This window comes from Haliaeetus albicilla, chromosome 24, assembly GCF_947461875.1.
Source record: "Haliaeetus albicilla chromosome 24, bHalAlb1.1, whole genome shotgun sequence".
NCBI lineage: Eukaryota > Metazoa > Chordata > Aves > Accipitriformes > Accipitridae > Haliaeetus > Haliaeetus albicilla.
The window spans coordinates 22,868,046-22,881,213 of NC_091506.1; the positions used below are offsets into that span (position 1 = coordinate 22,868,046).

Consider the following 13,168-nt stretch of genomic DNA (forward strand, 5'->3'; position numbering starts at 1 on the left):
ACCATTTTCCTTCTTGCGTCTGCTGGCTGCAATACGCCAAAATATCAGAAGCCTTGTTAACTGGCGTCCTCGCCAGCGCGAATGAAGTCACGGGAGTCTGGTAAAAACCGAACTCCCCGGACCGCACCGTGACCGATCCCCCGTCCACCATTTCCTGGTGCTACCGGCAGGACGGGCGCCACGCCGGCCTGTCAAGATGGCTGCCGCTGCTCCGGGCCATTGGCGTGCGGAGGCCAAGCCGCCGCCGCCCGGCGGTTAGCACGGACGCCCTGCCCCTGCCCAGGTGCCCGCTGCCCGCTTCTCCTCGGCCCCCAGCCGCAGCGCCTCGGGGCTGCGCCGGCCGCCCGCCCGGCAGCGCCGGGTGGTGCCCAGAGCCGTAGCGCGGTACGGGCGGCACAGGCGCCTGACGGAGGGAGCGCCCGCCGCAGGGCAGCGCGGGGAGCTGGAAGCTCCGGCTGGGAACGGCCCCGGCGTCGGTGGGTCGGAGAAGGCTGCTCGGGGACGGGGGGGGGTGGCGGCAGCTCCGAGGCAAGCGGGTTATACCGAGGGGCCAACCCGAGGCCAGCGGCATGCGGCTTGCCCGGCTGGGCGGGAGGAGGAGCGGGGGACGAGCTCATCCCCTCGGCCTAAGATGGAGGAGGCTGCGCGGGGGCAGGCAGGGCAGTGACAGGCAGGGAGCAGAGGCGGGCCGGCAGCTCCCGCCGATCCCCTCGATTTCGCGCGGGGCCGAGCCGCTTCTCGCCGGGCGGCAAAACCCACAGCGGCGACCGCCCCGCCTGTCTGATCCGCCGCGGGACTCCCAGCCGGACTGCGGAGCGGGTGGGTGGGTGCAGAGGGCGGGCTCTGACACGCCGTTTCGCGGCGGCTTCTGCTGCATCACCGGGGCAGCCCCGGCGTCCCCTCCGGCGTGAGGCGTCGGGCGGGCGCCGGAGCTCTCCGCGCCGCGCCTTTGGCCGGAGCGGCCGGCAGACGGGGGAGGGGGAGGCGCGGGGAGGGAGCCGGAGTGCCTGGGCGGTGAGTCACCGTGCGAAGGGTAGGGAGGTGCCGCAGAGCCTGCCCGGAGCCGCGCCGCCCCGCAGCGCCCGGGGAACGAGCCGCCCGCCCCGAGAGCGCGTCCCCGGCCCTGCCGCCCCTCGCCCCGCCCGCCCCGCAGCAGGCAGCCCGGCGCGGTGAGGCCCGGTAGGCGGGCCCCTCCCACCTTTCGACTGCGATGGTTGGGCGCCCCCGTCCGCGGCTGCGATTGGCCACCCGGAAAAGCGTTTTGCGCCCATTGGCTGAGAGGTGGCCTCCAGCGAGCCGTGCGCAGAGTAGTAGGGAGGGGCGGGGTGAGGGGAGAGCGCGTGGGGCCGTGTGCAAACCGCGTGTGGCGCAGCCAGAAGGGAGCCGGGAGCGGGCGGGCAGAGCCGGAGCGAGCGGGGCCTACTGTCGTCCGGGCGGGCTACTGCCGCAGCGGGGTCGGGAGTCCGCCAGGTAACTGCCGGGACGGCCTCGGCGGCGAGGGGGGCTGCCGGGGCCGAGGGCGGGGAGCGAGGGCAGAGCGCGGAGGGATGATGGCGCTGGCGCACTCCGGCCTAGTGCGCGGGAAAGTGGCGCCGAGCGGCCCGCCCGGGCTCGGGCGCGATTCTCTGGCCCGGGTGCCGGCGCCGGAGGAGGAGGGGGGGGAGGGAGGCGGATGGGGAGCGCTGAGGAGGGGGGAGCGGGGCCCTGCGAGGGCGGGCGGTGGCGGCGGGTGAGTCAGGCGCTGGCGGGTTCCGGGAGGCGCTGAGGGAGCCTGCGCTGCGCTGGGGGAAGGGAGGCCGGGGCGCCGGGGAGGGGGCGGGCTGTCCCGGTCCGCTCGGTCAGGCAGGGTGCCGGGCGGGAGCGGGTCTCCTGCCCGAGCCCGCGGGCCGGTGGCGGGTGCTCGGCCTCTTGGCCGGCGTCCGGCGGCGGCGGCGACGACGTGTCCTGCCGAGGAGGCCCGCAGCGCGGGGGCGGAGGGCGGTGTGGTAGTCGGGGGTAACGCTTCACGTGGCCGGCCCGGCGGTGTGGGGAGGGGGAACCGCCCGGCCCGGCCTTAATGCGCGGGTTGGGGCGTGTGACTAACTTCTCTGTGGGTGAGCGGCTGCAGCAGGTTTGGGGAGGAGAAGGTCTGGTGAGATCGGGGACTGGGTGGACGGTGGCCGAAATAAAATTGTTTGTTCTTCTCTTTCTTTTCTCCCCCCCCCCCCCCCCCCCCAAATTTGTGCCAAACTGCTCTGCCCTGACTGAGTGGGGAGGCTGTCGGGGCCGTGGCCCGGGCGCACCACGTGGCTCCCCACGTGTGAGGCTCTGCCGGAGACAAGAGGGTCGAGGTGTTGCAACTATTGGTCTCCGACCACAGGCATGGATGGTGGCCTGCTCCAAATCCAACTGTGACCTATAAATGGATAGGAAAAATAGCCTGTGACATCTACAGATCACGGACTAGTGGAGCAGCCTTTTATTTAAGTTCCAGCCAGGCGGAGTTCTCGAGTAACTGCTGTTACTCATTTTGTATCCAGAATTGTCATAAGGAATTATTAGACTTAATAGTGGGGTTTATTTTCTTTTCAGCACTTAGTAAGATCCTATTGCCAGGCAGCGCTAGGGTTGCCTAGTCCATGTTTTCTTCCTCAATGCAAAGTTGCCTAGAGAAGGAATCCTGCATCTGTCTTCAAAGCGAAGAGGTTAAATGAGTTCACTGGGGCTGTGCAACAACCTTGTGAGCCACAGCCTTAACCTACCACTTTTTTGAACTGACTTTGTTAACGTCTGGACTGAATTTTATGTTAAAAAGTTTGCATGTTGCTGATGTTGTTTACTTCTCCAAGTTTAAAACTTTGCACAGATAGCAAGAAAAAACAAAAGGAGAGGGTGGTAGAATGTGCATGTTTGGTGGGTAATCAATAGTTTTCCCCACTCTGTATCAACTAGTATGGATGGGCAGAAAGTGCTACAGAGTCACCTTTTTGATGAACTTTTGCTCTCCTTCTGATCTGTGTCAACAAAGCTATTCAAGAATTACTGGTCTAATCAAAGTCACCATGTCTTTTTGACCTGGCTTCTGGCCCCTCAGTAGGGGCCAAGTTATTGAGTTTTAGTTAATGTTCAGCGTTCTTGGATCAGCTTGGCCGTGGAATGTATTGAGGGGATCCAAATGGAGTGTAGGGCTTGGTTTTCCACTTGTGTGGGTTTTCTTGACGTTTCAAACTACTTCCTTTCAGAATTGGGCTATCGTTACCTGGTGGTCAGGATACTTAATTCTGTATCTTTTTTTAGTGAGGACAAAAGCCGGAGACGGGAGCATCACTAACTCTTTGTAGCATGTTTTCAAGTTACAGATGTGGAAATTCAACCAGCTGAATACCGAGTAGCTTTGGTGACACTCACGTGTGGTCTGTGTTCAAGAATTCTCAAAACGTGCTCCTGGGGAAATAGAAACTCCTCGGGGGTAGCATTTCTCTTTAATATTTTGATTTCTCTTTTTAAACTAAATGCTAGCACTTGTTAGCAGTCCTTTCTTCCTTTCCAGCTCTTTATCTTAGAGGAAACAAAGCTATGCTTCCTGTTACATAGGGGTTTTGCCATGTTCAGGCTGGCTCTGGGCTGGCTTCTCAAATGTGGATGTGGTATTATAGGTTGGTCACCGACAACCTGGAAGGAAACTGCTGATTTCTCAGTGTTCGCCTCTTTGATATAGCTGACTTGCCAAAGAGCTCTTAAGTGTGCTGGCTTTAGCAGTGGTTTTTATCTAGTCTGTCCTTTGATTGAAGGAGTGAAGTCCTATTAATATTGAGTGGAAGTGATACTTGTAGATCAAAAAAAGCACCTGGTAAGTATAAAGAATATAAAAGCCCCTGTTATATTGGGCTGTTGAACTCTAAGGAACTGCTAGTATGCAGAAAAATAGTGAGTAATCTTAGAGGTGAAGTTCAGCTTCCTTTCTATGGTGAGGAGCTGAAGTTAGTTTTACTTTGTTTGTTAAAACAGACTTCTTCCTCGGAAGGCATCTAGGCTAAAACCTGTAAAATAAGGAGCATTACAGTGGAGCTTAGTGGTAGTTCTTTGTATTATCAGGTCTAGATGCTTGTGCGTGAAGACTGGAAATTAGTAGCACCTCTCCCGTTTTAAAAGTTTTGAATGTGTATTAACTGTAAAGTCACAGAATGGCATGATCTTCTACTTTGAAGTTTGATTCAAGAAACTTCAAAGTTCTTCCTATCACTAGAAGAACCACAAAGAAACTTTGTCACTTTGAAGTTTGGTGCTAAAGTTGCACTCAGACTTCAAATCTGACCCAGGAAACTGCTGTGGTGGCACCTCTCACTTGGATCTTTGAGCTGTTCTCAGCCTATGAGCTAGCAGTAGGATGGTCATACAGAGTAAAGTCTAAAATTAATTTTTAATAGTGTTTTGCTGAATAGCTGCAAGGTGATTTATTTCAGCTTCAAACTACAGTTCTGGAGCTCTCTAGAAGGAGTTCAGGTAGATGGTGTGCCTTCTCTCTTTAGTAGAAAGCTAATGTTTGAGGCAACTAGACTTGTGTTTCCTCAGAAGTTTTGGAATCTAGTCTGAGGCAGTGGCTTAGTATATCTTGCAGAATTTTGACCTGGCTTGGAAATGCTAGGTGAGGCCATAGTTCTAATTTGTTTTCCATTATTACTTTTTGTGTCTCAGTGAGGCAGAAATCTAGTTCAGGGATGTAAAGGGCATAGCCGGGGAGGGGGGGAGCAGTGGTAGGTGGACAAGCTTTGTGTAACCCATTTGAGCTGTGGAAAACACTGATAGATGTGACTGAGTGCAAACTTTTCAAGCAAACTTAAACAAGTAGGCTTCTTGCAGAAGGCTTACTTTAAGGTGGCCTTGATAGATAAAAGAAACTGCTGGTAACGCCTGCGATGACAAAATGAAGTAGTACTGACTAAGAGGAGAATTTGAACTTGGGTGGTTTTTACTGTAGTCATTTTTTTTCTCTTAGAAGTAACTGAAAAATGTAATGGTGTCCAAACTGTTTGGAGGCTATCCATTTAAGGACTTGTCTTCTGAACCAGCCTTTTCTGGATACTGCTCCTGAAAGGTTGCGGATGGCTTTATCTGAAAACTAAGTCCTTATATTGGTTTTTAAAACAGTCTACACTGGTGGGCAGTTCTGTCCTGTGTAAGGCTTTTTAGAATGTGGGGCAAGTAAAACTCGTGTCAGCTGCATCCACCTACTAATAGCTGGTGAACTTGTATTCAGTTTCAGATTCTTTACAGGAAGAAAGCAGAAGTTAAATATTAAAATACTGGTAAAGAGAAATTCCAGGCAAACTGTTTGGTACTTTCATATACTTAAGGTATCTGAAGATGGAGCAGTGTGCTTTGTAGTCATGCTTCTATGGCAGCTGTATCCTTCAAATATCTCTGAGTTGAGGGGGGGAAGGGGCCTCTGAAGTTACAGGGTTTTAAATGAATTTCTCGAATAGTCTTGAAGGATGGTTGTACAGAGACTGTTGTTTGACTTTAAATTTCTTACTCAGTTTGCATAATCTTACTTTGCCAATTTGCTATATACCAGACGAAAAGAAACTTCAGGTTTTCCTCTTGAAGGAGCAGTTAAAAAGGAAGCAACTTCTAATCAGCTGTAAAACTTCTCTTTTCAGATTCCTTTGGGGCAGTGAGTAGTGAGCTTTTGTCCCATCATGCAGATCCTGACCCTGACTGGCAGACTGACAGACTAGATACAGGCTGACAGATTAATCTTAGTACAAAAACTTTTCCACTGTGTATCTAAAGCAGGTCTAGCTCACCTATTAAACATTTGTCTTTTACCACATGTTCACCTGACTGGTTATATTAGGTTCTTCATATGGGTAACTGCTGGCAATATTCAATCCTGTCACTTTGTGCTGTAATCTCAAGTTTGTGGCTTGAAATGAAAGTCTAGTAATTTTTAGTATCTGTAAAGACATATCGCAATTCTGTTACAGCTGTTGGCATACTATTTTGCTCTTTTTAACAGGTCTTACATTGTTGTTCTATAATTTTTTACATGTGATTAGAAGAGTTGGAAGTTGAGTGAAGAATATATCTTGGTATATAATTCAGAGACCCCATCTTGTCCCTCTTGAAATTAAAAGCAGCATCAACTATTGTGCCTGAACCCAGCTCCTGCAGTTGGCTTTGCTTGTGTTTTTCCTGTTCTGTAGAGTCAACATGGTTGCTATGAAAACAGACATAAACAATAGCACAGTGAGTGCCAGCTGCTGCCACCATAGTAGACAGCTCTTCACCCTTGGGTGTCCTAATAAAGACTGGGATGAAGCACAGAAGACTGGGTTATGTGTAAAATCCAAGTATACCTCCTAAGTGCTCAGACAACCAGTTGTTTTATTCTTTTTAACATATGTTTAAGATCTTATTGCATCTTACCGTTGCAGAACTTCATTTTAAGGGCAAATACCATCATCTAGTTCAGCGGGAAGGTAGATGTGGGATTACAGAAGTAGCATACTAAAGTTTATCTCTCTTGTACTTTGAATTCCCAGGCTTCTACTGTGGTTGGAAGGATGGATAAGCACTTCTATACTGATGATGATTGGAGAGAGAGGAACTGTTTTGAGGGAGGAGTGGCTAAAAAGCCACAGTGAACTTGTTCAACATTGGAGTAATTTAAAAATAACTCTAAATAAAAATTCATGTTTAGATATTTAGCTCTTAAATGGAGAGTGTATATCAGGATGCTAATTCTGGTTCCTTCTTGTGGTCCTGTGTTCTTACTGCTTCTGTAGTGGCTTTCTTGAAGATGCAACTCATGACCATTCCTGGTAATCTGGAATGCTGGGTGGTTTGGAGGGGAAGAAAGCATTCTGTAACATAAATAAATTGTAGGGTTACAGGAGGATTATCTTGAGGGATCAGGTAAACTGACCAAACATACCAGATAATGATTCTACTTCTGTTGGATTAAGAACAGTGAACTAGGAGAGAGCATATGACGTATTTAAACTCAAGCTTTGTTTTGATGAAGTCTCCTTGACATGCGTGTTTTTAAATAAGTGTACTTTAAGCTTGTCTTCAAGCACCCTTTAAAAAAAGACTCCAATTTAAATGTTTAACTTCCTTGTTCTTTTCTAGTTCTAGAAGTCTTGCGTAACTGTTTTACAGCTTAGGGGAGTTAGGTACTGTGACTGCAGTCTGTTTAACCCACCCCGTCCTAATCACTGCTTCAGTGGCCTGTTACAGGCTGACTTTCTGCTCAACGAAATGCATACCTCCATTCCCCAATATGGGCAAAAGAAGTGGTTTATACTGTCTCGGACAGGCATGCCTATCTGATGTTTCCCTAGCATTCTAAGGATATTTTCCAAGTTAGCCTTCTAGATATCTGGCAAGTGTCTGGTGTCTTTTAGGGAAGTCGGATGTCTTAAACATTTTCTTTCATGTAAACCTGGGAGTGAAGCATGCATCCTGAGCTATAGGTTAATATATTGAAGTTTGTCATTCTTGTTTCTCAGAGTTTAACTGCTGTTTAGGTCATGAAAGAACTGAAGTCTTCAAAAGTTAAGCTAACGTGCTCTTTAAGGCTTTAGGTTTAATACTGCCTATTCTTAAAATTAGCTTCTAGAAAGAAGCTTGAGTAGTCAATAAATGTAGTAGCTGCCAGCCAGACACTTCAGGAGAAAGTGTAGCAACTACCAGGAAGAAATAATTTGTAGAGATAAGTAGCTGGCTTTTGAGTATAACTCTGAGGAATAAGGAAGAAGGTGTGTTACTGAAGGAGAGAACAACAGTAAGGCTTTTATCTGCTACAGTTGTTTTAATAGCGATGATCGGATATTGTACAAGAAAGTATTGAGTTAGCCAGAAGTCCTGCTTGGTTTTCGTTGCCTTTGCCGGGAGGGTGGGAAACCTCTAAATCTCTTATTTTAATGTAGCCTTTGGTTGGGGTAGGGGAAGGTGTTCTAAAAATGTCTGTCTTCCTCAGGCAGGTAATCTGCAGTCATGAGCAGCAACGAGTGCTTCAAGTGTGGACGTACCGGCCACTGGGCTCGGGAGTGCCCTACTGGAATTGGCCGTGGTCGTGGGATGAGAAGCCGTGGCAGAGGTGATTGATCACTGTGGTTTACACTTTATTTGTATAGTAAGATCTCTAGCTTGACTGTTCTGTATAATGTGTGAAACTGGCTTTGTTAGTCTGAATGAAGTGAAGAATTTAGGACACAAATTAGTAATCAATTTCACTGGTTCTTGCCTCTGCATAAGAATTTTGCCAGGGGCATCTGAGAGTGAAGTTAACTTGTGAATTGAGCTGGCAGTGTCCTTGATTAGCTGTTGGAGAATATTCTGAACTTAATCCTGAAGCCTTTTTTCTCCTGTTACCCATTTCAAGCAGGCTTCCAGTTCATGTCTTCATCTCTTCCGGACATCTGTTACCGCTGTGGTGAGTCTGGCCATCTTGCCAAGGACTGTGATCTTCAGGAGGATGGTAAGTATCACTAAATATTCTATCTCTTCAATCATATGAACAGGGATCTGTGGTTGAAGAGAAGGATGCAGTACACTGATCATAATTCACTGGAAACACGCTGTACATGTCCTTCATTAGAAGCATGCTATGTCTCACTCTACCAAGGTTTTATAGTCTTGTTTGGTGTGTTTTTCTTATTGTGGAAGCCTGCTATAACTGCGGTAGAGGTGGCCATATTGCGAAGGACTGCAAGGAGCCGAAGAGGGAGAGAGAGCAGTGCTGCTACAACTGTGGCAAACCTGGCCATCTGGCTCGTGACTGTGACCATGCAGATGAGCAGAAGTGCTATTCTTGTGGAGAGTTTGGACACATTCAAAAAGACTGCACCAAAGTGAAATGCTATAGGTAAGAACTGACAAGAGGCAACTGCAAAATGTAGCTTAAGCGATAGATGCATTCTGTATTTAATTTTGGTTAGGAAATGCAGCTGAAACTTTGACCAGGTAGTTTTTCTTAAACACTTACCTACTGTTGTGCAAAACTGAGACTTAAACACCTGTTAGCAAAGTCAAGTAATAGATTCAGTGATGCGCATCTCTAGGTGGTCAGAACAATGCAGATGTTAAATCACTTAAGCTGTACAGGAGAAAGGGCTGTATCTTTTTGCAGAAGGTGATGCGAAGTACTTGCCTGTAGCACAAACTTAAATTAGAGTTGGGTACCCCGTGTCTTAAGCTGGAACTGACAAACTCCAGCTGTACAAATGGGTTGACTGGCACATCCAGCAGGAATTTGCTTAAGATGCCTTGGTTATAGGAACTGCAACGTACAGGGGATGTTAGATCAGTTTTAAACACCAGCTTCAAAATGTTGTCTAGTTTTTGAATGCAGGCCTATACCAGAAACAGCATGTTCCTGAGCAGTATTCTTCACCCCCACCAAGATTCCCTCCTGTGGAGGAAGGAGAGGGAAAACACGGTGCACTTGAGTTAAAACTAACTACTTTCAAAACAAGGTTAAACTGTAGACGGACGCATTGGAGCAGGCAAAACCTGACAGTAAAAAAAAAAAACCCCAAACATACCACTTCTCTATTTGATGTGTGGTGGTTTTGGCATATACAGTGATTAATGTGAGTTGATCATTTGGAGGACAGTTCCTGGCTCTGGTGAAGACAGAAAATTGCCTCATGTCAAAGAACTCTGGAACATTGAAGCAGAAGTCTTGGATGTGGAACTCATTGTTGCATGAAATTTAAGTAGATCATGTACTTGACAGAATAGGATTGCTTTTCTGAGTAACTGTTCTGGATGCTTCTGATAAAATCATTTGCTTTTTCCAGGTGTGGTGAAACTGGCCATGTAGCCATCAACTGCAGCAAGACCAGTGAAGTCAACTGCTATCGCTGCGGCGAGTCAGGGCACCTTGCACGGGAATGCACAATTGAAGCTACAGCCTAATTATTTTCCTTTGTCGCCCCTCCTTTTTCTGATTGATGGTTGTATTATTTTTCTCTGAATCCTCTTCACTGGCCAAAGGTTGGCAGATAGAGGCTACTCCCAGGCCAGTGAGCTTTACTTGCCGTGTAAAAGGAGGAAAGGGGTGGAAAAATCAACTTTCTGCATTTAACTACAAAAATGTTTATGTTTAGTTTGGTAGAGGTGTTATGTATAATGCTTTGTTAAAGAACCCCCTTTCCGTGCCACTGGTGAATAGGGATTGATGAGTGGGAAGAGTTGAGTCAGACCAGCAAACCCTCTCTGGGTTACATGGAAGTGATCCTATGCAGGAGGAAAGAAATTCTGGAAGTGTCTAAACTTCCTCATAACTTTAATTTTATTACAATGGCCTTGGATTGTCTGACCTCAGTAGCTGTTAACACCAAGTAATATCTGTATCGGGCCCTACCTAGAGCATATAGCTGAGTGGGAGTAAACAAACAAGATGCACATGCCTGTTAATGGCCATGAGAGAGAGAGAGAGAGAAATCAGGAATAAACTTAAAAGTAACAATAATTCAGTCAATGAATGTTCATGTTGGAGATATAGAACGTAAGGGGAAGCTTTTGAATAAATATTTCAAAGTAAATCTGAAACCCAGACATCCGTGCTCATAGCATATACAATTTGGAGCTATTCAGGAGTTGCAAATAAATGCATTTTCACAGAAATCAAGATGTTATTTTTGTATACTATATCACTTAGACAACTGAGTTTCATTTGCTTGTAATCAGTTTTTAAAGTAAGATGGTAAAAGCAATTGAAGTCCTAGAACATAGAAAATGTAATTTTAAACTATCAATAAAGCTGGAGGAGGAAGGGGAGTTTGGCTAAAGTTCCTTTTGTTTATTTTTGGTTTTCATGTACACAGTGCAAAATAACATATTAAAAAGGGGTATGTGGAGGTGTAAAAAGTTTAGTTTGGACTTTTCTTTTGTACTGTCTTAAGTTTCCATGCGGTAGCATCAAACTGTAAATACATGAAGTATGCAGTCCTTCCAGACCGTTGTGTAACTGCATATGTTCATGTGAATGGAGTGTGTGGTCTCAGTGGGTTTGTTTCATTTATGCTGATGCAGTTAAAGCTTTTCTTTAAAAATCACTGAAGGAGGCACAAAAGTTGTTGAAGGTACAGCAAGTTCCAAATCCGGAGTAGTTTAAAGGTCTGTTAGCAGTACTTCAGCCTTCATAGATGTCGTTACCCTAAGAACTATCACATAAAAAAACCATCTAGTATGACAGGCGCTTCCTATTCCCTTACATTGTTCTGCTGATTGACTAAGGGTTAGTAAACAGTTAGGAAGTTACACAGATGAAAAGGGAGCTGCCTGAGAGTGTGTCTTGAGCACATCTGCTCTGTAAGCGAATAAAGTCATCTTGATGTGCAAGAAAAGCAAGGGCAGGTGTTCTTGACTGATCAGTGCTTCACCTATGGTGCAAGTGTCGAAGGTGTGCCTTGAACACCTGGTGTCGAAGGCAGCCGAGGGCAGCTTCCGCTGGTGTGCGTCCTGAGCTTGGGGCTGTGCAGGAGCTTGAACGGATCAGATGGAATCTGTCTGTTTATGATGAGGGGTAGTGTACTCAGCTTGTGTTTGCATCTTCACACACAAATGAAAGGCTTTCCTTACTTTGAAGTCCCAAAGTGTTTTTTCATAGGCTACGTACGCTACAGCAGTGAAAAAAATTACCTGTGATGTTGGGATGGTTTGTGGATCTCTTCAGAGAGAAGTACCAGACTGGTAATCTGCAGCTATGCTGGAGTAAAACAGAATTGGCACTATGCCTTGTCTTCTAGATCTGTGTTATAATTAACCAGTTAAGTATCACGTTAACGTTTGCAGTTATTTTGGAAGCAAGGCTGTTAAGTGTGACACAGTCATGCAATAATGCCCCTGAAGGTTGTGGTCTTCAGAAACAACTTAAGCCTGTGGCTTTCAGCAGACTATAGCAAATAGGCGAGGCTTACAGAAGAGCGGTCAGAACTCCTCAGTTGGTGAACTAGAAGATCCCAATGAGGGGTCTTCCCTGGCACTGCTTGAAACTGTAAAAGCAGGCATATCGCCTGATACAATCTTCCTGTTGTTTCAGGAAATCTGATACCTAAAATACGTGCGTCCAAGAAAATTGTGACTGTCGTAGCTGCTGTGTCACGTCGGCTGAAGTCTGATCAGGTTACTGCTGTTTTGCAGTGGGCTGCCATAGCAATTTAGAGTTCCATAACATTTAATGAAATAAAGATTTATAAAGAACTAAAGTGTTCAGCCTTGGTTTGATGTTCAAAGCCTGTGCAAAAATGTTGAGCTGTAGTTCAGGGAGAAAAAGGAAGATTCTTGGTAAGAATACAAAGTACAAGGTGACTGGAGCCCAGATCGGTTGGCTGGCAGCAGTCAACCTGAGCAGGTTTTAGAAAGGCTGAGTTGGTCCTGCTGTGAAGATGGAAGGAAGCAGGCTGCCGGAAGAAGTCTCTTTATTTGAAGCACTTAAAAGAGGGAATGTTCTTGTACTGCTTTGCGTAAGCAGGAAAAAATCCTGAGTATTTGCTACTGCCTGGTCAGTGTGACATACAGATGTAGAAGGCAGGTTCTAACAGAGTGTAAAACCAAAATGAGATGGTGACTGTTGTTATAGTTGGTTGTGATTCTTTGGCAGGATGCCTCTTGGCCAACCTACTTGCTGAAGAACAAAGCCTTTCAGCTCCGGTGGAACTGAGGGGTGAGGAAGAGGTTCTTGCCTGAGTTGGGGCGTTTGGGTTTTTTTTTTTAAATAGCTGCTGTGGGAGCACAAATGTATTTTTGAGTCTTAAACACAGTTGCCAAAACCCTCATAAAATCCACACTTGAGATGAGTGGGTTGTCTTGGGGTAGTAGAGATGGCCTAATTGTACCATATTCTTGTTCAGCCTTGTGGTAGGCAAGTATAAATTAACGGAATCTTTACATATAGTTATCTTAGTTAAACAGTAATAAAGCTTGAAGCTCTGTGATTACAAAGAGCTGAAAGTCTTTGGGACTTAACCTGTAGCTAAAAAAATGCTGCATCAAGGACCTGCAGTGCTGGTGACAGCCATAGTCTTACTTTTCCATTCCTGTAGGGCCTGGGAATTAAGCTTGGTTATGGAGATCCTGCAGCTACTGCTTCCTAGTGCTCCTCTGGTGCCTCGCTGTTATCGCTGAATAATTTTTGTGAGTCTGAAAAGTAGTATTGTTCTCTGAGAAATTAGGT

General features: G+C 46.9%; 1 protein-coding gene across 4 annotated transcripts; it reads left to right on the forward strand.

The window, feature by feature from the left end:
* The first annotated feature begins 1,310 nt into the window (after positions 1-1,310).
* On the forward strand, positions 1,311-10,770 carry CNBP (CCHC-type zinc finger nucleic acid binding protein). 4 transcript variants are annotated; one of them, XM_069769806.1, is made up of 5 exons: positions 1,311-1,470; positions 7,964-8,083; positions 8,369-8,463; positions 8,649-8,851; positions 9,789-10,770. In XM_069769806.1, exons 2-5 carry the CDS (start codon positions 7,981-7,983, stop codon positions 9,904-9,906), a joined length of 519 nt encoding a protein of 172 aa, XP_069625907.1. In that variant the 5' UTR covers positions 1,311-1,470; positions 7,964-7,980; the 3' UTR covers positions 9,907-10,770. The 4 variants fall into 4 exon arrangements, with proteins under 4 accessions (XP_069625907.1, XP_069625908.1, XP_069625911.1 ...); XM_069769807.1 differs by having other exon boundaries at positions 1,312-1,470; positions 8,369-8,464; positions 8,653-8,851; XM_069769810.1 differs by having other exon boundaries at positions 1,312-1,470; positions 8,372-8,464; positions 8,653-8,851.
* Positions 10,771-13,168: the final 2,398 nt, after the last annotated feature.